Source organism: Culicoides brevitarsis, chromosome 3, assembly GCF_036172545.1.
Source record: "Culicoides brevitarsis isolate CSIRO-B50_1 chromosome 3, AGI_CSIRO_Cbre_v1, whole genome shotgun sequence".
NCBI classification, from domain to species: Eukaryota; Metazoa; Arthropoda; class Insecta; order Diptera; family Ceratopogonidae; genus Culicoides; species Culicoides brevitarsis.
The window spans coordinates 24992847-25017450 of NC_087087.1; the positions used below are offsets into that span (position 1 = coordinate 24992847).

At 28.0% G+C, this 24604-nt stretch overlaps 2 protein-coding genes across 3 annotated transcripts; both read left to right on the forward strand.

Moving 5' to 3' along the window:
* The first annotated feature begins 46 nt into the window (after positions 1 to 46).
* Positions 47 to 1198, forward strand: LOC134834325 (NFU1 iron-sulfur cluster scaffold homolog, mitochondrial-like). The gene is made up of 4 exons (XM_063848948.1): positions 47 to 167; positions 236 to 614; positions 675 to 795; positions 849 to 1198. The coding sequence occupies exons 1-4, from the start codon at positions 115 to 117 to the stop codon at positions 1106 to 1108; spliced, it is 813 nt and encodes a 270-aa protein (XP_063705018.1). The 5' UTR covers positions 47 to 114; the 3' UTR covers positions 1109 to 1198.
* Positions 1199 to 3202: 2004 nt separating this feature from the next.
* On the forward strand, positions 3203 to 23201 carry LOC134833039 (high mobility group protein DSP1-like). Of its 2 annotated transcripts, XM_063847195.1 has the most exons (6): positions 3203 to 3370; positions 4822 to 5070; positions 18093 to 18329; positions 21322 to 21485; positions 22453 to 22627; positions 22690 to 23197. In XM_063847195.1, exons 1-6 carry the CDS (start codon positions 3362 to 3364, stop codon positions 22819 to 22821), a joined length of 966 nt encoding a protein of 321 aa, XP_063703265.1. In that variant the 5' UTR covers positions 3203 to 3361; the 3' UTR covers positions 22822 to 23197. The 2 variants fall into 2 exon arrangements, with proteins under 2 accessions (XP_063703265.1, XP_063703264.1); XM_063847194.1 differs by lacking the exons at positions 3203 to 3370; positions 4822 to 5070 and adding an exon at positions 8388 to 9044 and having other exon boundaries at positions 22690 to 23201.
* The last annotated feature ends 1403 nt before the right edge of the window (positions 23202 to 24604 follow it).

Here is a 24604-nt window from a genome sequence, read left to right on the forward strand (position 1 = left end):
TCACTGGGATTTTATCATTTTCATTCGTCTCATTTCAATGATCGTCATTAAACTGTCAATGATCATCAACAAAAACATTGAAAACACTAAATTTTTTAATTTTCCACAAAAATCATGCTAAGAACAGTTTGTCGCTTGTGTCTGACTCAACACACGAGACCTTTGAGGTAAAAATTTTTCATCTCATATTTCAACATTTTTCAAAATTCCTTAAAAAATCATTTTTTCTCGATAGTTCTCTTGTCCGAGCCCTTCACAATGTCCCGCAATCAAAAAATTTCCTCCAACACAAGCCCACGAACGTGTCCTTTGTCCGTACCATGTTCATCCAAACGCAGGACACGCCAAATCCCGACAGCTTAAAGTTCCTTCCGGGTCGCGAAGTGATCGACAAAGAAATTGGCACGATGGATTTTCCGACTTTAGCTTCGGCGCAGGATTCGCCGCTTGCAAAGCTCTTGTTTCGCGTGAACGGCGTGCGATCCGTTTTCTTTGCAACGAATTTCATCTCGATCAACAAATCGGAGGACAGTAGTTGGGCAACCATTAAACCGGAAGTGTTTGCGATCATAATGGACTTTTTCGCATCAGGATTGCCCGTTATTTCACCTTCAGTAAGTTTTATTTTTAATTAAATTCTAACATGGGGCGAATTTTAAATTAATTATTTTCAGGCTGGAAAACGTCCTGAACACGAAGCTGATGGCGTTGACGAAAATTCGGAAGATTACGAAACTGTACTGATGATCAAAGAGCTTTTGGATTCCAAAATTCGACCTACTGTACAAGAAGATGGTAAAAAATTCATTTTTTTTAATTGAAATTTACTCATTTTTTGTCCATTTTAGGAGGTGACATAATTTTCAAAGGCTTTAAAGATGGAATTGTTCAATTAAAAATGCAGGGATCCTGTTCGGGTTGTCCCAGTTCAGTTGTGACGCTCAAAAATGGCATCGAGAACATGTTACAATTCTATATCCCTGAAGTAAAGGAAGTGCAACAGGTAACCGATAAAGAAGACGATATCGCGACAGAGGCCTTTCAAAAGCTAGAAGCTCAATTAAAGACAGCTGAAGAGCGGAAAAAGGCAGAAGACGAAAAGAAATGAAATTCAAAAGATTTTTTTTTGTTACGTAGACACAAAATGGGTAATTAAAAATAAATGTCGCGAATAACGTGACAGCTATTGTTACAAGAAGATCAAAAGAATCTCTAATTTGTCCCCCATTCCACGCCAAGAATCATCTTCGATTGTCCATTCGAAATAAACGTTCATTGCGCAAATGATAACTGAACATAAAATAAAGATTTCTCCTGATAATATTTAGTATGGCAATAAAACACAGACATACCGCCAGTACGCATCCAAAGAATAAAATAAAGCAAAGGAAATAAACAGCAGAAATGTTTTTCCCAAAAAGTAGTTAACGAAGCAACGTTGGGGTCGTTCTGCAGAGAAAAACATGAAAAAGATATGCGTACATTGCATCATCTGCTACACATTTCACATAGACACACAATATGTGCTTAGAGAGATAGATAGGTAGGTAGATGTATAAAACATTAGCCACAAAGGATACAAAACGTTTTATTCTACCCTCATTTATATCCCTTTTCGTGCAAACGTATCAGCTGGTCCCGGGACACGACACCAAAACTATCAATAGGGGGAAACGGTGTTTTGACAATATTCAGGAAGAACTTTGCCCTGTGATGACGCGAAAAATAAAAAACTAAAATCCCGCTTGGCACGAAAGGGATATGCCACTACGATTATATATTGCCTATTTCGCCTTTTGCAAAAACAAGACAAGACAAGAGAGAAGGATCAGAAAACGTATATACGAAGAGGATACAATATTATTATCGTAGCAGTAGAGGGATGAAACAGGCATCGTCTTTTGCCATTTGCGTATGTTCTGTTCTTTTGCTTTCGGCATCACACCATTTAGAATGTAATACGAGAATATCGTCGTTCCCTCTGCTGTATGCTCTGATGTACATTAGTGGTGTTCAACACTCCGAAACAAAACTTTATACGCATCTGTGTTTGTGTATTTCTGGAGAAGTAAAACGTATTGTATGTCGTTTAGGTTATGTAGGGTGAACAATTTTTATGATTTTTTAATGAACATTTTTCGATTGCAAGAATTTTGGAAATTTCAAAGGCTTCTATCTAAATAGCTTTCAATTTTCTCCCACATTATTTTTTGTCAAAATCTCAATGTGAGAAAATTTTCAAAATTTAGTTCATTTTTGATCAGGTTAATTCTTAAAGAGCTAAAAAGTCGAAATTTTCCAAAATTTTCTTACTTATTTCAAAATAAATGTTAAATTGGAATTTCATTTTCATTAGTTTCGTTCTTTTTAATTCCGCTTGTTAATTAGTAACATCATAGAGTATCAGGATCTATGCAAAGTCATATTCTTTTAAAGATTTTATTGGGTACAAAACACCTTGTTGATTCCTCCTCTTCATCGAAAATTTTGTCATAAGTCATTAGTTAAGCTCATAACCTTTTAGTTTTTACGTTTACATTTTCCATTTCACTGCATTTGGTTTTTTTGTATTTTATTTTTAATTCTAATTCAATTTGTTGAAGCAATTCTCGTTGGCATTCCAGTGACAAAAGTCTTTGAAGGAATTGACAAAAAATTCCAGTGTTGTTTCTTTTTTAAGCCAAGATCTAATGGTAAGTTCGAGCTTCATTATTAACTTTCATAATTTTACCTTATTTCAGATATCATACAGGTTATTGTGTTCAATCCTTGATGTTACTTTAAATTATTGTGCTTTACTTTGTACTTCTTGTGATCAAAATCGGAGTCATTCAAACTGAATTATCTTTCTTGTTATGTATCCAAGTGTAAGTAATTGAATTAATACAAACCATTTAATAATTAAAACTTTAATTGAGTGAAATTTTCATTATATTTTGCGATTTTTACCTAAAAATACATAAAATTTTACAAAAAAAAAAAATCAAATTCAACACTTACCCATCATTTTCGGATCAGCCTATTCTATTCCTTACAATGTCTCTGTGTACAGCGACACCACAAACTCACACACACAACTTGCCACATATACATTGTATGCATAGCGTATGGTCGTATAACGAATGTCACGTACGCACAGTAATGTGTTAGTTTTATTTTTTTCCTTTCCGTCGACAGTACACTCACAAAAGAGTATAGAGATAGATCATTACAAAAAATCAGGTGGCATTTTAGAGATATTCTTTTTTGCTTCAGCCATACAAATAGTATTCTGTTGTATATCAACTCCTCACATATATTGGATAAAAATATATATCGCATAAATCGGGACTAAATTGTCAAGTGAAAAGCAACACATATCATGTATTTGGTAAATAACAAAAAAAAAAGAAATTAAACATAAAAACACATAATTATAATATTGTGTGTCATTTTATGAGTGCTTCGAAAAAATTACTGGATAGAAAAAAAAACCCGCTTTTATGGCTGTTGTCGTTACAAAAATGTGCTATGACGAAGCGTTTCGTGTTTTGCTCAAAAATACAATGAAAAACGCTCCAAAAACCATCGTCAGAATGGAAAATGTGTAAAAAGTGACCAAAAATTTGGATTTTCAAGCAATATTCTTGAAGAAAAATTCACATTTAACAAATAAAACTAAAATATCCGACTGACCATCATTGCCATCATCATCATCGTCAACGAACTATACTATACTATGTGTATGTGTGTGTGTGTATATGTACGCCATACTTTTGTTCGAAAATGAAGTGTTTACAAACAAAATTACGAGAAATACGCGACTTTTCCGCCGAAACATCAATTTATAACTGCACGCCGACAGAAACAATGCTTGTCACATTTCAATAAAAACTTTTAATTACCAAATCTCGAATTTTATCGGAGAAATAAATGACAAAAATAACAAGAAATTGATTTGACATCATTCGGATTTGGTAGAAAATATGCTTTTTATCCCAGAATGAATAGAATTCACAATTTGAAAATGTGAAATAATTAAAGATTGACTTCAACTTTATAATTTTGGAACTTTTTGTCGTGTTTTGCGACAAATTTTACGTCAAATAGTTCCAAAGCATCTTTTAGTTTTTATTTTTTTCTTCACAAAAGGAATTTTCGGCAGTACACACATACGCTATGGGCGTATATACATGAGACATAGCTACGTATGTGTGTGTGTGAAATAAAAATAAAAAAGAAATGGCGCATTAATATTATTTTTTGGGATGTCCCGTCCAACAACACAAACAACTGCCACATATGTACGACGACGAAGAAAAAGAATTCGGTTAGATTCTCAATGATTGAAACAACAACATTGATCATTGAAAAAATTGTTATTGATGATGATGTAATATTAATGTGTGTCTCTGGTTTCTTTTAACATTTTTTTTCAATGATGATTATTTTATGAAATTACGTTTTTTTTATGTTTTACGAGTTTCATAATGATAATTTTTTTTCGGAAATTATCAAAAATTATGAAATACGTAAAACATAACCTCGAAATCGTGACTCATGTAAATTTCCCGCCAATTTCTATTTTGCATTTGTGCATGTGTAGTTGTAGACCGTGGACCGAGAGTTGTGTAGTATTTGAGTGATGATGTTTACCTATATTTATGACTTGTCTATCGATATCAGCTACGTGCAAAATATGTGCAGGCGGAGGATGAGGATGTACCGTTGATGGATGTGATAAGGAAATTGCGCGCGTATACGGAGATTTCAACAGCCATGAAAGCGATCTCTTTTGCATTTCCTTGAAATTTATGTTTCCTCATTAATTTTTTTTTGTAGAACGCCGCGCAAACCCAGCTGGCTCAGGCTCAGTTGGCTCAATTCTATCAGCAGATGCAACAGCAGCAGCAACAACAACAGCAGCAGCAACAGCAACAAAATCATCAGCAACAGCCTCAGCAAATGCAACAACAGCAAGTGCATCAACAAATGCATTACCAACAGCAAATGCAACCGCAGCAAATGCAGCAACAACAAATGCATCAACAGCAACAATACCAGCAGTATCAGCAAATGCCTCAGTATCAGGTAAGTGTTTTTTGATTCATTAAATTTTTTTAAAGCCAAAGTAACATGGACCGAACCTTTATCAAACGGAGAGTTTTTCACTTTTCTCTCTCGGAGATTTTCCGACTCTCCGTTTGACGATGTGGAAAACACGTTTTTCTATATAAAAACTCATGTATGTGCTTATAGTTCCGTACAGAAAATCAAAACAGAAAAAGAGAAATTTTTATCGTTCCTTATATACTTCTTCTTATACAGTTCATACATTGTACATAAGCTAATAAGATTTAATGTCCATTGACATTTTTTTTAACCAAGAATTAAATTCAATAGAAATCACCTGTCATCTATCGTCTCAAATTTTCCAAGTGACTTGAATATAATTCAGATAATTGGTAGTTTCGTTAATCGAAGACTTACCCTAAAAATCCCATAAATTCAACTGCCAGTTGTTTGCCTGCCTGACTGCCTCTGGCATATTATGTATGTATGGAACGTACGTACGTACAGATCGACACGTGTATGTCATGTCGTCGTAGCTCGAAGATTTATTGTAGATAGAAAAAAAATATTTAAAAGTCATCGTCGGAAGAACGAGGAACGAAACATATCAGCCTAATTTCATTGTTTTTAAAATATCTCAATGAAATTTTTTTATAGTTTCGTGAAATTTTTTATTCCAATAAGTAATCGAAGAAACCAATAGACATCGAAATATAAAACTTCCATAGCACCCGATCTCATTATTTCTTCGAAAAAAATATGGCAAGACATTTTTTGATGGTTTCGAGTTAGTTGAGTAATCAAAAAAAAAAACTTTCAACAACTATTGAAACGAAGTTCAAAATTTTGGAATAAGCTTTTGAAATTTTACACATTTTTTCAGTGAAATTGGGCATTTTTAAGATTTATCCCTTAGGAATACGGATATCATTTACCCAACCAAACTAAAAATTTCTACAAACACTAAAATACATTTCAGAATTCAGAATTTAGGGTTTTTCGATTACTCAACTTATTATTACGCCATATTTTTTTTTTTCGAAGAAATGATGAAATCGGGTAATATGGAAGTTACCGCATTTTCGATTATTTGAAAACCTACTTTTTTTCTTAACATTTATTCCTCGTTTTTACATTATATTTTTGCTCAAAAAGATGAAAGTTTTTGGCTGCAAACCTCACAAGCCAATGGTTTATGTCACAAATGTCTTAAAATAACAAAGAATTTCTACTTGAAATTGGGACATAGGGCTCGACTACGGACCACAAGTCGAGTTTAATACCACATTTTTTCTCCGAAATGCGGTAAAAACTCGTTTTACTCAGCAGCAGTCTTTTTCTACTTCCCATACACATTACCGGTTTGTATGGTATTTCAGTGGGGCCGCGCTGTACGTACGTCAATGTGTATGTGTGTGTGTGTTTACACATGTATTTAATTACCGTTTTTCTTTGTACACTCCTATTCGTATTTTTTCGTTATATGCGCGCTCGTTAGTCGTCGTCGTCGGTTTCAGTTGAGTTCACATTTTTCGTTATAGTTCATACACACACATCGTTAAATTTTGCGCTTGTGTGTGTTTGTTCTGTTTTATTTAGTTGATTCTCATTCCGCTGCGTTTTGAGGGCGCAAACAAAAAACCAATTTATTTTTCGTCGTACATGAGATGTCTTCCATAGACACACGTACCGCGCGCGCTATGTAATGCAATAAATGGCGTCGTCATCATCATCGTCGTCGTCGTTTCCTAGAGGAATACAAATACAGATGAACTCGCGTCGCCTATACGTGTACGAAATGCTTGGCTTCAGAAAATATTGAACAAGCAAGCGAGCGTTCAAAAGTGGTTAAACAAGTATATGCGGGCATCGCTGTATATAAAGTGAATTTGTTCTCATGTATAGCGGGTGTGACACAAACACATGGACAGAGGCACACAAAAAAAAAGACAAAAAAACAAACTTGAAATATTATAGAGAGCTTGCCGCATGTAGACTCTTTTCGAAACAACAATTCATTATAGTATTAAAATAACAGAAAGAACAATAAACGTATATAAGTACGCTCTATAATTTTGAATTTCTTGCTTTTATTATTATTATTATATACCTTTTAAATAATATAATAATGATAATGAAAAGTATTGTTGTGTAAAAAAAAAATAAAAAATACAAATAACAATAGAACGCGTGCTACACACATTTTTTCATCAAAACAATCCAAAAATAGCAAGTGATAAAAATAATTTTAAAAAATCATGTGAATGGAAATTTCCGCAGTAATAGAGACATTTGTGCAGTAACTCTACTGTAGATTAAATTGAGCGCGAAATTGTGTACGGATTATAAAATCTACAGATTAAAGACAAAGAAAGGCGCGCGCGAATTTAAAAAGTGACATGTGCTCAAAAAATAAGTGAAAGGATTAAAAAAAAAATTTTTTTTTGACATTTGACCTTTTTCATAAAATCAAAAAAAAAAATTTAAAAAAAAGACGCTGATCATTCATGAAGCCATCGACAGCAATCCAGCAACGAGCACGATTCATCGACCAGCGAGGAAGAAGTTGGAAAGAAGAATAACGAGCAAGCACACATTTTCATCGGAAATTTTTTTTCACGAAGAGCGTGAGAGCGAGAGAGAACTTTCAAAGAGAAAACTCTCGTACACACACATACAAATACGTACAGGCACACACATACAGACAAAGACCGAAATTTTTCAAGAGAAAGAAAGAGCGCGTAATGTGCTAGTGTGTTCTTTTTGCGATTTTTTATACATAGACATCAGATTTTTATATTGTTTGGTTTGGTTAGTTGAAAGAATAGGTAATAATATATATTCGGTCGTCGTCCATTTGTACAGTGTGGATGAAAATAAGACGGAAAATAAATGTGAATTTCAGTGCAACTAAAGAGTATAGAAAGCATAATAATAATAACACATTATTATTACCCAGCAAAAAAGCAACAACAACATCATCACCATCATCATATATATATAAAATATAACATATACAGAAAAATAATATTAAAGTAAAGCATTTTTGCATTCGGAAAAAAAAGTTAGTGTGCCATACCTACAAGAATATGTGAGAAATTGTACTATAGTGAATATAATCTGCTGTTCTTTTTGTTAAAATAAATAATAATAATAATACATATTGAAAAAAAAAGAAGTGTGAACATATGTGTATATGCACAAAAAATAAATGAATGGCACTACATGTAATAATAAATAAATAAAAAGTTCTCACATATTATAATGCAATAAAAATTGCACTTATATACGACGACGAGTAACGAGTTGGAATTCCTTCAATAAATAAAAATAATAAAAAAAGAAGTGAAGATACAAAAAAAAAATAATAATAAATAAATAAAACGTGTGACTCAATTAATTAATTCAAAAAAAAAAAGGCAAAAAAAAAATCGAGAACCATGTCGGAGCACCATCGAGGTGCCTGGGATACGCGTAACGACGCCGTTTGGTGGCCCGGCGCAATGACAACGACAGACCAGCAATTGCAGCATCACCAACAGCTGCTGCACCAGCAACAAATGGCCGCACATCAGCAGGTTCTGCAGCAGCAACAACAATCGCTCCATAACCAGTCAAATTTACTCAGCAGTCACAACGATTGGTCCCGCAATAGTAATAGTACAACGTCAAATTCCACCGTACCCGCAGCTTCCCAACAGATATTCTCGTATAAAAATATGGCAAGTAGTTTTCCCGGTCAGGCATCTTCCAATGTCTCGAGCAGTAATGTCGGTGCATACGATTATCGATTAGGCATGAATATGATTTCGCGACCGGGCGATCCGCAGCATACGTCGTGGTACACATCGCAAAACGACAATTCGCACCATCATCAATCACAGCAGCAGCAGCAGCAACAACAGCAGCAGCAACAACAACAACAGCAGCAGCAAAATAATCAACATCATCAACAACAACAACAATCGCATCATACGCCTCCGCCACAACAAGTAAGTTTGAGGCTCATTTTCCTGCTTGATTGAATCGTTTCCGAGAAAGTGATTACTGCGAAAGGTCGTTTGAGTTCGCAGAATTTATGGCAATTAGTTTTGTATGAAAATGTGCATCCAAAAATCATCAAAGTACAATGGAATTTTTTGAGAATACTTTGGGATCTATTTTGAAGAATTTTGTTCTACAGTTTATTCAATTACAATTGGTCTTCGGACCGCGGTGATGCATTCTCAAACCTAACCTTATTACAACGAAATAATTTACATGAATTGGCTATACTTGACACATCACCCGATATAAGCATTTTATCGAAAAAAAAAATGGCATGAGATTTTTTGATGATTTTGTATTAGTTAGGCCTAAAGTAGTCCAAAAAACCTAAATTTAAAATTCTAGAACGAACCAAACGGATTGTAGACAATTTTTAGTGCATTTGGGTATATTCAAGTACCTCTTTGACTTACCCGATCTCACTAAAAATGCATAGAAACACTACAAAAATCTTTGGATTTGAGGATATGCAATGCACTTCACATTTCATTTTTCTTAATTTTCTTTGTTCTTCAGGTTTTTTTTAAGTTTTTCTTTAACATAAACCTTCATAAAGTCAACAGAAATAATTTACAAAAGAATCCAAAAAAAATTATAAAGCAAATCTAGAGTTATGGCGTTACAAAGGCAATTTTGAAGCCCATACGACCTTTGTAACGCTATAACTCAAAATTCTGTGTAAAAAACCTCTTTGGGTTCTTTTGTAAAATGTCTCTGTTGACAAAAAGAAGGTTTATGCTCCAGAAAAAATAATTAAAAAACCTGATAAACAAAGGAAATTAAGAAAAATTAAATGTAAACTGCATTGCATATCCTTAAGGAGCACTTGACTCAATTACAAAATTTACAGGTCTCTAAATTTCCGTTAATTAGTAGTTCTGCTCTCTTGCACTGGAAAATAATAAAATTAAATAAGGGTAGCATTCATTCACGAGAGAGACACGACCCCGAGCTATTATTAATGGGATCGATTAACAATTTTTCTTCTCAAAAAGTAAATTTACTGTTTTTTATTTGCTGCGTACTGCAGCTGCGGTACTGTTATGTGTCGTGTGTGTGCGCGGTAGTAATCAATCAATGCATGTTTTTTATCTTGATACCAACTACGACGACGACGAACACGATACCAGCTAGGTAGAGTGAAACCGAATGAAAAATGAGGTTGTCATAATCTCAAACCGTTTTAAAAACACCGAGCGAAAAAAAAGAGAGAATTTGTGTGAAAATAATATTTTATTTTATTAAAAATAGGGCTTGGACATCGGAATCTGAGTAATGTCACTTAATGACGTGCATTTATTTGTAATTAGTGTCTTCTACGATTTTTCTTCAATTTTAAAAACAAAGCAAAAAAAGGATTGCAATCTATTTTTTTTTTCTTTTGTAGAATGAAATTTAGAGTGCATGTTAGACTTGTCTGACTTTTTGATTGATTATATTCTCGCTCAAATTAAATTTCATCAAGAGGCAAAGAAGGTCAAACTAAACCACAATTTGCCTGTATTCTTGTTTGTTTTATGTTCAAGTATTCAATTTCATTTTCCTAAATTTGTTGGAAAAATATTTCCCTCACAAAGAAGGGTGGGACCATCAGTTACTGCTATTAGCAGGGAAAGAGAGGAAAATATTTATTTATTCACGGAATTTTTTTTTCTGTCATAAAACTTTTGAAAAAATTAAAGAGATTTTGAGAACTTTTTTTTCCGATAAAATTTTCGAGTTTTTTTTATTATTTTTTTTTTTCATTTTTTGCCTTAAAAATTTTCAATAATCTTAATTTAAATCATAAATAAAATAAATAAATGAATAAAAAATTAAATATAAATTCGAAAATAAAATTCCATGTTAACGAAATCAATTAAAAATATTTAAAATTTTTTTTCATAAAAAAAAAATAAATAAATTTTAAAATATTTTTTTTCTTTTAATTTTTAACTTAAAATCTTCCTCTGTAACTCAAATTTTTTTAATTAAAAATTCTTCAAAAAAAAAAAATTAAACTATCCCCGAAAGAAATTTTTGTCATTAAATTCTTATAAGCTCTTCAAACTCCAACTGAGAAAGTATTTATCTGTCAAATAATTTTTTTGATTAAACATTAATTTATATTTGCCTAAAAAAAGCCCAGAAGCAAAAAAAAAACAAGCGACACCATCAACTATGCTCACAAAAAAAAATCATAAAAATTCTTGTTATTATTTTTTTTCGTGTTTTATCGATTTAATTTCTACGCCTTGAGCCAAATAGAAATAAAATAACAAAAAAAAAACACAAAAATTTCGATATTTAATCAATTTTATGAAATTCGCTTTAAATATGTAAAAATAAAAAAAAAACTTTAAATAGGATATCCGTAGTTGAGTAATTAATCAGAAGGACTGACGGTGTTTTTAAAGAGTAAATAAATCGAAAGTCTTCTTTTCCTTTCATAATAAACATAAATTATTTTATCATTCTTTTTCTTGTTTTTTTTTTTTTTTTTTTTTTTTGCTTGGCGTATATTTTCCATAATGACTTATGTTAGCTATTTTATACATTCGACGCAATTACCAGCGCGTGTATATATTTCGTGTCGTCGTCGTCGTCGTGTTGTTCAATACATAGGGAGTTATGTATTCGCTTGTATGTACTAAAAGCAGCAGCAGCAGCGAAGTAGTACATAGGAGAGTAAAATCGAAATCGTTACGTTTTATATAAATAAAATTTTTGCTACACGAGTAGAACGAACGAACGATGCGAAAGAAGAAAAAGTTTGCTTTTTGGGTTAGGCAGGCAGGCTGGCAAGCGGCAAAAATATAAGCAGAAGGCAAAGTATTGAGCGAGGGTGAAAGAGATAGCAAGACAAGTTTTTCATGTTGTTGTTGTTGCTTTTTTTTTCCACGGAGCGCGTGAGTCTGTGTTTGTGTGCGAAAATGAAAATGAAGTGTATAAGCGCATTAGAGCATGTTTTATTCTTGCTGCTGCTTCGTCGTCGTCGTCGTCGTTGTTGTTGTCGTTTTGGATGTGTGCGTGTGGCGCGGCGGCAGAGGCATCAAAATGGAGTTGAAAAAGTGCGGGAACGAGGCTCACGAGACATTTTAAAAAACACAATTTTTCGAAAATTCACGAAATGTTACTTCAAAAAATTTTTTTTGTCACTTTTAAATTACTTTTACCTAAATTATTTGGTCAAATTTAATTATTAATTAAAATTATTTAAATTTGAAAAAAAAAATAAATTTCTTTTAATTTTTCTTTAATTTAAATAAATTAAATTTTTTTCCAATTTTTATGATTTTTAAAAAAAATTAAAAAAAATTATTAAAATTAATTGTTTTTCACTTTTATATGATTTTTAAATAAATTTTTAATAAAAATATTAAATTAAAATGAAATTAAAAATAAATTATTGATTTTTTTTTCTTTAATTTAAATAAATTAAATTTTTTTCTCATTTTTATATGACTTTTAAATAAATTTTTAATTAAAATATTAAATTAAAATAAAATTAATTAAAAAAAAAATAAATTTCTTAAATTTTTTTCTTTAATTTAAATACATTAATTTTTTCCAATTAAAATAAAATTTAATAAATTTACATAAATTATTTTTTTTTTCAATAAAAAATCAAATTAATTAAAAAAAATAATTTTACATGAAATTCATTTCAATTAAATAATTTTATCAAAAAAAAAAAAAAAAAATAAAATAAAATACTCAAAAATGATATTTTTTAAAATAAAAAAATTTAAATGAAATATTTATTAATTTATTCGTAATTAAATTAATTTATGAAAAAAAATTGAACATATATTAATTTATTCATGTATTCATAATTTAAATTAATATAATTTAATTTAATTGATTTACGAAAAAAAATTTTTTTTTTCAAATATTAAATTTCATTTTTAACTCATTTATTTAAATTAAAATAATTTAATATTATTTAAATTATTTTTTTTAATAATCTAATTTTAAGAAATATCGGATCCTAAAATAAAATACAAAATTTCCATCTCTGTGACATCAGCAGCGGAGACGACACAACATCGAAGGGGGAAAATATTCATTTATTTTTACCAACACCAACGTGTTTTTTTTTCTTTTTCTGCTGACGATGTCGATGACGACGAACGAACAACTGATGCAGAACCAGGAAAATCGGTTTTTTCTCATGTACCGAAATCTCGAGATGGACTCGTGAAGAAATTAAGAAAAAACATAAACAATTTTTTTCACAAAAAAAAATCGACACCACAAAAACGACATTTCACACACAAACACACGAAACAAAAAAAAACGAGGCATGTGCAAAAAAAAAACACGAAATCTGTGATTCATTCATTCAAATCATTCCGCATGCTTTTTACTCCAGCAGCAGCCACCGCATGTGATATGATATGAATGTTTATCGTTTTTATTTATTATTATTATTATGTTGATGATCAGAGGAGCTGAGCATATGTTTAGTCGATATACATATACCAAGCGATGTGTGTACGAAGCGAAAAATTACGACGAGAATTTTTTTGCTGCTGCTGCTCGTACCAAAACACATTCATAACCCACGTGGTTTAATTTCCATGCGTGATGATGTTGTTTTTGTTGTCTGATTTTACCGTATTTCTATTTTACTTGCCACTCGTACGTTCGCCGATACAGAGATTGTCGGTGTAATGTATCGTCATATGACTAGAATTCGCTACATGTGATACTCCTTCCTTCATTTATCAACAAATAACATTATTATTATACAATGTTTTGGGTATACGAAATTCTTTTGTCTGCCAAAGTCACATGTTTTCGAATGTTTACAAAATATTTCTTCTTTTTTTTTTGTGGATTTATAAATGTTAATGTTTATGAAGCACACACCGACCGACCGACAGAGAGAGAGTCTTTTGTTGTTATTTTGTGCCCCGTATACGTGCATTGTGTGAATATAAATAAATAAAATGTTTATCGACTCATTATATTGTATTACATTACATAATAACGACGAATACATATATTTTGAGTGCTGTGACACACATATGGGAGTAAATTATAATAATAGAGACGTCTGACGTGTGGCAGGTATTTATTATTATTATTTGTTTTGTTGCAATATGAATGGATGTTAATGAAAATATGAATGAACGAGAGAATTTGACGAAAAAAATGTAAACAAACTGTTTTTTCTGTTGGTAAATGATTGCTACCGGGATTCTAATAAGAAAAAAACGAGATTAAGAGGAAATGGATTTTATTTTTTTTTTTGCAAAGTGGATGCGGACCGTTGATTTCTCTGGAGAGATGAGGAGTTCATTAAATATTTAGATTATAATTAGAATTCGAGTTTGCTCTTTTTTATAAAGAGATATTATGATGGGAGGTTTTGTTTTAAGGATTTCATATTGACAAAGCTTTATTGAAGTTTTAAAAAAATTTTTACAAAAAAAAAAAGAAAAATGTTCAAAATTTTTTGAATTTTATAAACTATAAAAAATTAAAAAAAAAAAAAACGAACAATATTTAAAAACTTTACCAAATCTTAAGAATTTTTTTTTTCAAAAATTTCCATAATTTTATAATTTACACAAAAATTTTGAAAATTTAAAAAATATAATTTTTAAATTAATAATTTAAATAAATTAAATTAATTTTTAATTTAAAAATAATATTTTTTTACTAAAATCTTTTAAAGATTGTGAGAAAATTATTTTATTTTTAATTTAATTTAATTACTTTTATTTTATTTTATTTTAATTTATTTTTAATTAATTTATTTATTTATTAATTTTTTTTTATTTTTCTTTATTTTATTTTAATTTAATTATTTTTATTATTTTTTTATTAACTTTCATTTAAAAGAAATTTTAATTATTTTTTTTTTACCAAAAACTGAACATTTTTTGATAATTTAGATTTTTTTTCATGTAAAATATCTCCTCGAAAATAGTCAAAAATTTGACCATAAAAAATAAAATAAATTTTAAAGAATTTAAAATTTTTAATTTATTTATATTTAAATATTTAGAATTTATTTTGAGAAAGGAATATAGTTTAAATTTCTGAAATCATATGAAATTTTGATGAATATATTTTAAAAATAATTTTACCATCTTCTTCAGAATTTTAAAAAATTTTTTGAAATAAATTTAAAAAAAAATATTTTGACAAAATAAAAATATAAAAATTTCAAGTTGTGAATTTTAATTTCAAATTTAGTCAAAAATTAAAAAATATTTTTTAAACAATTTTAGATGTTTTCAAGTTATTTTTTATATATTTTTGAAAAAAAAAAAAAAATATAAAAATAATACAATCTTGAAAAAATTTTAAAATTTCTCATTTCAAGAGATTTTTTCATTATATCCTTCGTCTTGAACCATATTTCATTTCAACTTTATTTAAATTAACAACTTTTTTAATTTCTTAAATTTAATTTCATCAAAATTTAATTCGACTTCATTGTGCAAATTTGGCACAATCAAGTATAATTAAACAAAAATTAATTAAAATCCTTAAATAAATTCTTCTTTTTTCGTAAAATCTCTTCAAACTTTTATTCATTAAAAAAAAATTAAAAAATTCGCAAACATTGCGCGTTAAAATTCCCACCTCAATCTCCTTTTCATAAACTAATAAAGTAATTACGTCGTTAAGATATCGATAAAATTGTAATAAAAATAACATAAAACCCAAAGCTTTACCTAATTATTTTTTCCCAATATATAAAAAATATAAATATTTTGCTTTACAACAACAACAACAAGCATCAAACAACTCTCTTCAATTTTTTTATTCGTCGTTTTTTTTTTTGTCTTTCACGATTTTTTTTAACATACCGAAGCGTAGAAACCGGTTTTTTTTTCTTCAAGTTCTTTGTTTTACGGAGAAATTTTTCTTCGTTCTTTTTCATCTTCTTTTCGTATTTTTTAGTCGAATCGACAATCAAAAGTCTTCAAACTGAAATAAAAAAAAAATAAAATGAGATACAGCTGTTTTGTTCTGTTTCATAATCATCATGAATATGATAAATAATTTAATGAGACAGATTTTCGGTCATCCTCATTAAAATGTTGTAAAAAAAATAATTTTAATTAAATATGGAACGATCAATGAATTTAATTGCCAAGACGAACGTCGCGCTGTATAATAACAGTAAACCTGCTTACAAGTACTAAATACAAAAAGAGAGAAAAAAAAAGAAAGATAGAACGCGACAGAGGTCAATGTCCTAAATTTATTATTTAATATAAATGTTTTCTTCTACCAGCTCTCGTTTTTTTTTTCGTCGATGCACACGAAATGTCTGTTGAAAAAAAAATCGTTCAAGTGAAAATTTGAACCATTCATGCAAAGAAAGGTATTAAAAGTATTTTTTTAATTTTTTTTCTCGTACAAAAAAAAAATTTGAATCACCAAAGAAGAGAAAAACGAGCAATTATTCTCTCAAAAAAGCATAATTATGGTTTATTTATTATTACGTTATGACGACTTGACCTTGTGGATAGATTGCAATATTTTTCGTTCGAATGAGGGGGAGAAACACAAAAGAACAGCTGAGAGCTCTTCAAATGAATGAATAAAGACTTCTATTGTGTTATCTATCCATCAAAAGATACCGTATCATACAACACGAAAACGGGTCCAGACAAAAAATTAATGAATTGAAATCACAAAAAAGACGAAAAACAAACAAATTTCCTTGGGACAGGTTGTCGTTGTCGTAGTAATTGACGTAGTTAGTAGTATTTCTCGAGAAAAGTGTGGAATGAGAGTCAATTTCCGAGAAAAATGTCTTCAAAGGTATTTTTATCGTTCGTATTTATTTATAAGGGTTGTTGTTGTGAGGATTCATTCAACTTTAGGCCGAGTTTTTTTACGTTTTTTTTGTGTTGGAGGTATTTATCTTTTTTTTTTTGCCTCTTGATTTCTTTGAGACGTGGGTCACGTGACATTTGCCTTTTTCTTTCAGAAATATTTGTAGGTCAATTTTTTGTGATTCTTGAAATTTATCTTTATCTTTAATTTTTATTTTTAATTTATTTATTTATTTTATTTATTTATTTATTTTTTTTTAATAAGAGAAAATACTTTTTTTTCGCCTAATTAATTTTTTTTTAATTTTAAAAAATATATTTAATTAAAAAAATAAGAAAATCTTCAATTTTCGGTATTTTTAACTTAAGTTCATTAAAAAAATATTTAATTGATAAAATTTATCAATTTTTTCAATTTTTTTAATTTTTTTTTTTTTTTAAAAAAAAAAAAATAAAAAAAAACACAAGATTTTATTAATTAAATTTGTCAATTTTTTTTCAAATTTATGAACTTTTTTAAATATTTTTTATTAAATTTTTTTTGAATTTTCAAAAATTTTGTATCAAAAAAAATTGACATTGTAACGCAATAACTCAAGTTCTGCTTCACGAATCTCTTGGGATTTTTTTTACAATTCGTTAATTAGGACTCTCAGAAGGTTTTGGTACAAAAAAATTACGGAAAAATTCGTGAAAAATTAAGAAAAATCATCAAATAAGATTTGTAATCTTTATTGCATATCTCATGGAGCAAAAAAGTAAATTATCTGTTAAAATATTAATTGCATACTTTTGGGCGTTAAAGTAAATTTTACCAAAATTAATTAAATAATAATAATTAAATTAATTAATTAATTAATAATAAATTAAATTAATTAATAATAAATAAAATAATCAATAAATTAATTAAATTAAATTAAATTAAATTTTTTATTTAATAATATTTAAATAATATTAATATTTATTAAATTTTAATTTAATTTAATTTAATTAATTAATTAATAATTAATTAAATAAATAATAGAACAAATTTATTCTGTTAATTCTGATTTTTTTCGAATTTTCTGGAATTTCTTCGAAAAAAAAATTTTTTTTGTGATTTTCATCGAATTTTCAAAGGTTCATGACACTTTTGGCTCTTTTTAAAAACCTTTCAAAAAATAATTTTAAAATTTTTCTAATAAAAATTTCCATTTTTTCTTCCAGAATCAACACATGCAACACCAACAACAACAAAGCAATTCACAACCCAATAACCAGCCAATGCAGCAGGCTCCGCAGGCACCTGCGAAAAAGGGCAAGCATGCCGATGGCAAACCACGAGGCCGCATGACAGCTTATGCATTTTTTGTACAAACGTGTAGAGAGGAACACAAGAAGAAGCATCCCGACGAGCAAGTTATTTTCGCGGAATTTTCCAAAAAATGTGCCGAACGATGGAAGGTAAGTCGCAAATTTTCTCATTAAAAATTCCTCGATGACGACATCAACTCTATCACCATCATCATCGTCATCGTTGTCACAAGCACAGCACAAGAATAAATTACATTTATTATTATTATCGTTAAGATGCATGTTGAAAGCTTGTCAATTCAAATGAATCATAAATTTTAATTAAAACGTTATTAGTTTGGACTTGCGTATGGAAATTTTGTGACGATGTCATGTTTTGTGCCAGAATTAAATTTTCGGTCAATTTTTTAAAGGGAAATTCTTGAAAAAAAAAATTTTTTTTTTTAAGTTTTTAAAACGATTTTATCCCTGGCAAGAAAATATCAGGACATTGCGCATATATAGTGTGAAGCAGAGTAAATAAGTTGGGAAATAATCTGTATATTCGGCAAACACACACACACACCCACACACACGAGTCCCGGAGTACATAAGGCAGCCAAGCACACCAAAAGTATAAAATTGTACATGTTTTTATTGTTGTGTGTGCGATGTGCCGTGTGGTATGGGGGGAGACCCAATATTGAAGACACACCAAGTACATAAATATAGATTGCCTTGGCTCGGTGTTGTACATAAATGTTAGAAGGGGTGTTTTGGCGTGCCGTGGAGAGGGGGGGGGCGGGGGTGGTTATTCTAATTTTTCATGTGAACGTGTGTCGCCTATGTACGAGAGAGTATGTGGCGATGGCTTGGAATGCCACTGGTATCGAAAACGCGCCCGCCATTCCATGTACTGTACATGCCGCAAGAGAGAATGAGGAACTAGAAATTTTGCTGCCTTTTTCGTAGCGCGCGCTGTCTGTGAAGGGAAAATATTACGTGGAAAGTTGATGGTTTACTGATAACGCCAACACACACACACACACACACGCCAGATTATTGCACCCATGCCTCCGAGAAGCGTTTTGCGTTCGAGGCGACATTATCACCGACGAAGAAGAGAAATTGATTTGAATATTTATAAATTATGTGTGTGTGTGTCTGTGCTAATAGAATTTTGTAGCAAATTTCATTATTACTCCGTTTTTAGGCTATGAAAATTTTTAGATAAATAAATAATTAACATTTTTCCAGAATGTGGGCGAAAAATTTCGATGAACATGCTTTTCGTTAATTATGCATTAAAAATAAATTTGGTAAAAAGAGTTCAAAAATTGTTAAATTAAAGAAAATATTAAAAAAGAAAAATTAAAAAAAAAAAAAATTTAAATAAAAAAAAATGTAATTTTAAATTTTTTTTAAATTTTGAAAATAAAAAAAATTTAATTTTAAAAATTTTTTAAATTTTGAAACTTTAAATTATTTTTTTTAAATTTTTTAAATTTTTTTAAGCTCAAAATAAATTTTAAAAAATTAAATTAAAATTAAAAAAATAAAATTTTGATAAAAAAGAAAGTTTTCTTTTGAGTTTTGTTTGTTAAACTAAGAAAATTTTTAGTAAAATTTTTATTTAATGAATTTTATTATAAATATTTTTATTAATTTTAATATTTTTTTAATTGATTGAATTTTTTGCAAAAAAAAAAGTATGATAAATTTTATTTTTTTACGATAAAAAATTCAAATAAAATGAACATGATTTAAAAAAAATAAATTTTTGAACATTTTTCTTCTTTTTTTTTTTTTGATTCATTAAATTTTCTGAATATCAATTAAAAGAAAAAGTTTCAAAAATTTTAATTTTTTTTCAAATATTTTGTATTTTTAATTTTTTAAAGCATCTCAATATCAAATATTGGTTAAGTTGAAAATACTGATGCAACTATTTTAAGCAGAATTAAAATTCTTAAATTTATTTTCTGAATTTTTAAGGTCTTCTTAGCTAAAAAAAAAAAAAATACTGAAAAATATAGGAAAAATTTAAGATTATAAATTAATTACCGTTTCAAAGGAAAAGTCCTATAATTTATTTAAAAATTAATTTTCAGAAAAATTTTTAAATAAAATTTTTATCAAATTTTTTTAACAAAAAAATATTTTTAAAACACAAAAAAAATTCTAAAAAATCTTATTTTTTAAAATGTTCAAAAAAAAAATTAAATAATTTTCTTAAAATAATAATTTATGGAAATCCAGACAAATTTCAAAATTAATCCTACTTTCACGCAATTCCCTTATCACATCAAACCAAATTTCCCCATCAACTTACCGCGCTTTTGTTTTTCCGTTTGTAGCCACATCCGTTTCTAACCTGAAAAGCAGATTATTATCACAAAAGGCACACATAAAATATTTATGACTCACCTGCTCTCTGCTTCTCTGCACATTAGACACTTCCCCGTACGTTCCCGACAGCTGTTCGAAATTAAAATTAGATAATTATCTTCTCTTTTGCTATCGAACGTATCGAATTTCCATTGTTCCTAATACTTAGCTTCTTGAAGTAATTCAAGGTCGACAAAAAAAAAGTTAAATGCTAATTTCTTCAATTCTCATCATCTGTCTGCTTCATAATCGTCGTTGTATTCAAAAAAAAAAAAAAATTGAAAAATTTAAATAAATAAATAAAGCAATCACCTTTTTTATTTTATTTTGGTCCGTCATTTGTACGCCTTTGTGCGCTACAGCCGTCGTGCAGTTGATTAATAAAGAGGGAAATAAAGGAGATTGGAATTTTTCTGTGTGTGTGTCTGTGTGCTTGCTTTAAAATATAAGGGTAACAGCACCCTGCTGTCGGTCGTTCGTGCGTGCGCTCAAACATAAATATACAAGAGGGTGTAAAATAAAAACAAAAATAAAATACTTTTTTGACACCATTTTAAAGCACGGGGAATATGCATCTAGTTTTCTCTGCATTACAATGATAAGAAAGCCGATTTTTCCTCTTTTTGGTGTGTGTGTCTCGCTGTATTTAATATCATAATGTCAGTTAATTACTTTCTCTATTAGGGCATGATTTATGATTGAAATTCACGCTATCGTTGCTTGGTGGAATTTTTTCGAGCTTTTTTATTAATAAAATTTTTCTTTGAATTTTCAGACAATGCTCGATAAGGAGAAGAAGCGCTTCCACGAGATGGCGGAGAAGGACAAGCAACGCTATGACACGGAAATGCAAAGTTATATCCCACCAAAAGGCACGGTCGTTGGACGGGGGAAGAAAAGGAAACACATTAAGGATCCTAATGCCCCCAAGAGATCACTGTAAGTTTCATACAAAAAAAAAAAATTATTTAATTTTAAAATTTTTTTTAAATTTTTTTTTTTTTTTAATTATTTTTTTAAAAATATTTAAAAAAAAAATATTTTTTTGTTTTTAATAATTCGGTTTAACATTTTTTAAATAATTTATTTAAAGTAACATTTTATTTTTTCTTTAATTAAATTAATTTAAAATTAAAAAAATTAATTAATTAAAAATTCGTATTAAATTAAGAATTATTAAATTTTTTTAAATTAAATGAAAACTAAAAATATTAAATTTAAACTACATATTTAAATAAAAAAAAAAATGGAAAAAAATAATTTATAAAAATAATCCTTTTTTTAAAATAAAAATAGCTTTAAATTATTATAATTTAATTAATTTTCTAATTTTTATTTAAATAATTAAATTGATTGAAACAAAAAATTGTCTCTAAATTTCAAATTCAAATTAAACTAAAAATTTATGGACAAAAAAATTAATGAAGAATATTAAATATAAAATTGAAAAAATAAATACTTAAAAATTATATTTTTAAAATTTTTTTTTTTTTGAATGAAAAAAATATTAAAAATTTATTTTTTTTTTGTGCTTAAAAATATTGGATTCGATTTATTTTAAATTTATGAAGAATATAATCAATTTAATAAAAAAAAAAATAAAAATTATTAAAAATTAAATCTAAAAAAATAAATAATTAAAAATAGATTCTTTTTTTAAATAAAAAATATCTTTAAATTATTTTATTTTAATTAAATTAATTGAAAAAAATTGACTCTTTTTTTTAAAACAAAATTAAATCAAATTAAAAATTTATCAAAAAAAAAGTTAATGAAGAATATTCAATATAAATTTTATTTTTTTTAAAGTGAAAGATATTTTATAATTTTTTTAAATTAAAAAATAATTAAAATTTAATTTAAAAAAAAAAAATAAATAATAAATTAAAACAATTTTTACTTACAGATCTGCATTCTTCTGGTTCTGCCACGACGAACGAGCAAAAGTAAAGGCTGTCAACCCAGACTACGGCGTTGGCGATATTGCCAAAGAGCTCGGCAAAAAGTGGGCAGATTGTGATGCGGAAGCCAAGTCAAAGTATGAAGTGATGGCTGATCGTGACAAGAAACGCTACGAGCAAGTAAGTTCAACCTAAATCACACGCATTTCCATTTTACTGACAAAAAAATCTCTTCTTCGTAGGAAATGACCCAATACAAGTTAGATTGCAAGAACGCCCAAGCCCAAGGCATTTCGGTGCAACAATTGCAGGCGAATCAAGCTAATCATGGCGGCATGGATGGCGATGATGACGACGAAGACGACATGGATTAAACAGCAAAAAATAAGAAATTCGCCCTGATTTATTTTAATATATTTGTATAAGTTGTAGGCAGCTATAGTAATGATAAAGAAAATGCACATTTTTGCATTGATTTTGCGACAAAATTTAATTTGAAGTCAGATTGAAATTTAAATTGAGATTATAAAAGAAAAAAATATATCATAAGCTCCAGTGAACATGAAAAAAAAAATTAAGGAAAGATATGATAGAGCAGTGATCAATACTTTATATTATAATATTATTATTATTACTAAATATTATCTTGCATTTTTTTCAAAAAAAAAAGGATTTAATTTTCAACTTTCTTTAAAATTAAAAAAATCCATGTAAAATGCTAGAAATATAAATTAATAAGATTTAAGCTTGAAACAAAAAATATATATATGAATATATGATGAAAAAAAATGTAATAAGAAATAATAATAATTGAAAAAAAAACTGAAGTAAAAAAATAATGTTGAAATACTTTTAGAAAATTAAATTAAAAGTTCGTTTTAATTATTATTTCTTAAAAAAAAATAATTTTTGATTATTATTATTAATTATTATTATTAAAAAAAAACTTCTAAATAGTCAATAATGTTCGTTTATTAATTATTATATTATATATTTAGGTACGAAATGCTCGACGTATCAAAACTTTTAATAAAAGTAAAATCTATTATTATTATATATTATTATTAATTATTACTAGAAATAAACAAAAACATAAAAATTCTCTCATAAATAGGTAAAAAAAAACAAACTAGAGCTACGTTGATATGAACCTTAGTATTGTAAGAACAGACATTAAATAAAAGTAAAAAAATGAAAAAAACTAAATAAAATATTGTTTAGAGAAAAATAATAAAAAATAGCTTTTAGGATTACTCTTACAACATAAATATAGTAGTAACTTAAAATAAAGTAATAATATTAATAATGATTAAAAATATATATAAACAAAAAAAATACAATAAAAAAGCGGACAAGCAAACAAAATAATAAATCAGATGTACAGAAATAATTCTGCCTTTATTGAAAAAGCAAAATTATTCAAATGAAAATTTAACTTTTTAAAAATGAAAACGATAGTGATTGACGCAGTTAACGCAGTTTAAATGTCTCTCCCATCCAAAAAAGAAAAAAAACAGACATCTTCCTAAAAAAAAATAATAAAATAAAATAAAATTCCCATACGTACATAAAAAAAATCAATCGGTTAAATGTTAAAAATAATAAATAATAAGCAAAAAAACTCAGAAATCAAAAAAAAATAATTTTTAATTTTCCCTTTTTATTAAATTTTTAACTCATCGTCGCTTGTATCTCATTTTTATTATTTTTTTTATAAAATATATATATAAATATTTACTCAAAAACAACAAAAAAGTACATAATAATTATAGAATATATATATTCAAACAAAAAAAAAAATAATAAATAGTCAAAAAATGTGTAAAAAGTGATTTAGAGAAATTATGAAGAAAAAAAAATTAAATACAAAAAAAAGAAAGTAATTGTAAAATGTTGCGTGAAGAAAAAAAAACACAAGAAAAAGTATTCCATTTAATTAAAAAATTTTATATATTATAATTAATGAAACAAACAAAATAAAACATAGAAATTCGTCACAGTAATGAAAAAGGGATAATTAAAATCAAAATCCAGGAAGAAATAAATTCAAACAAAAAAAAAATTAATAAATACAAAACTGAGAGAAAACTGTAATCTATATTCGATGAATCCAATCAATAAAGAGTGCAACAAAAAAAATTTAAAACAAAAAAATAT

Bases quoted from the DNA above. Each gene is read 5' to 3' on its own strand.
- LOC134834325 (XM_063848948.1), top strand. From the start codon at position 115: ATGCTAAGAACAGTTTGTCGCTTGTGTCTGACTCAACACACGAGACCT. The intron at 615-674 runs GTAAGTTTTATT...AATTATTTTCAG, and splicing joins TGCCCGTTATTTCACCTTCA to GCTGGAAAACGTCCTGAACA. The intron at 796-848 runs GTAAAAAATTCA...TGTCCATTTTAG, and splicing joins ACCTACTGTACAAGAAGATG to GAGGTGACATAATTTTCAAA.
- LOC134833039 (XM_063847194.1), top strand. From the start codon at position 8,493: ATGTCGGAGCACCATCGAGGTGCCTGGGATACGCGTAACGACGCCGTT. The intron at 21,486-22,452 runs GTAAGTTTCATA...TTTTACTTACAG, and splicing joins AATGCCCCCAAGAGATCACT to ATCTGCATTCTTCTGGTTCT. The intron at 22,628-22,689 runs GTAAGTTCAACC...TCTTCTTCGTAG, and splicing joins ACAAGAAACGCTACGAGCAA to GAAATGACCCAATACAAGTT.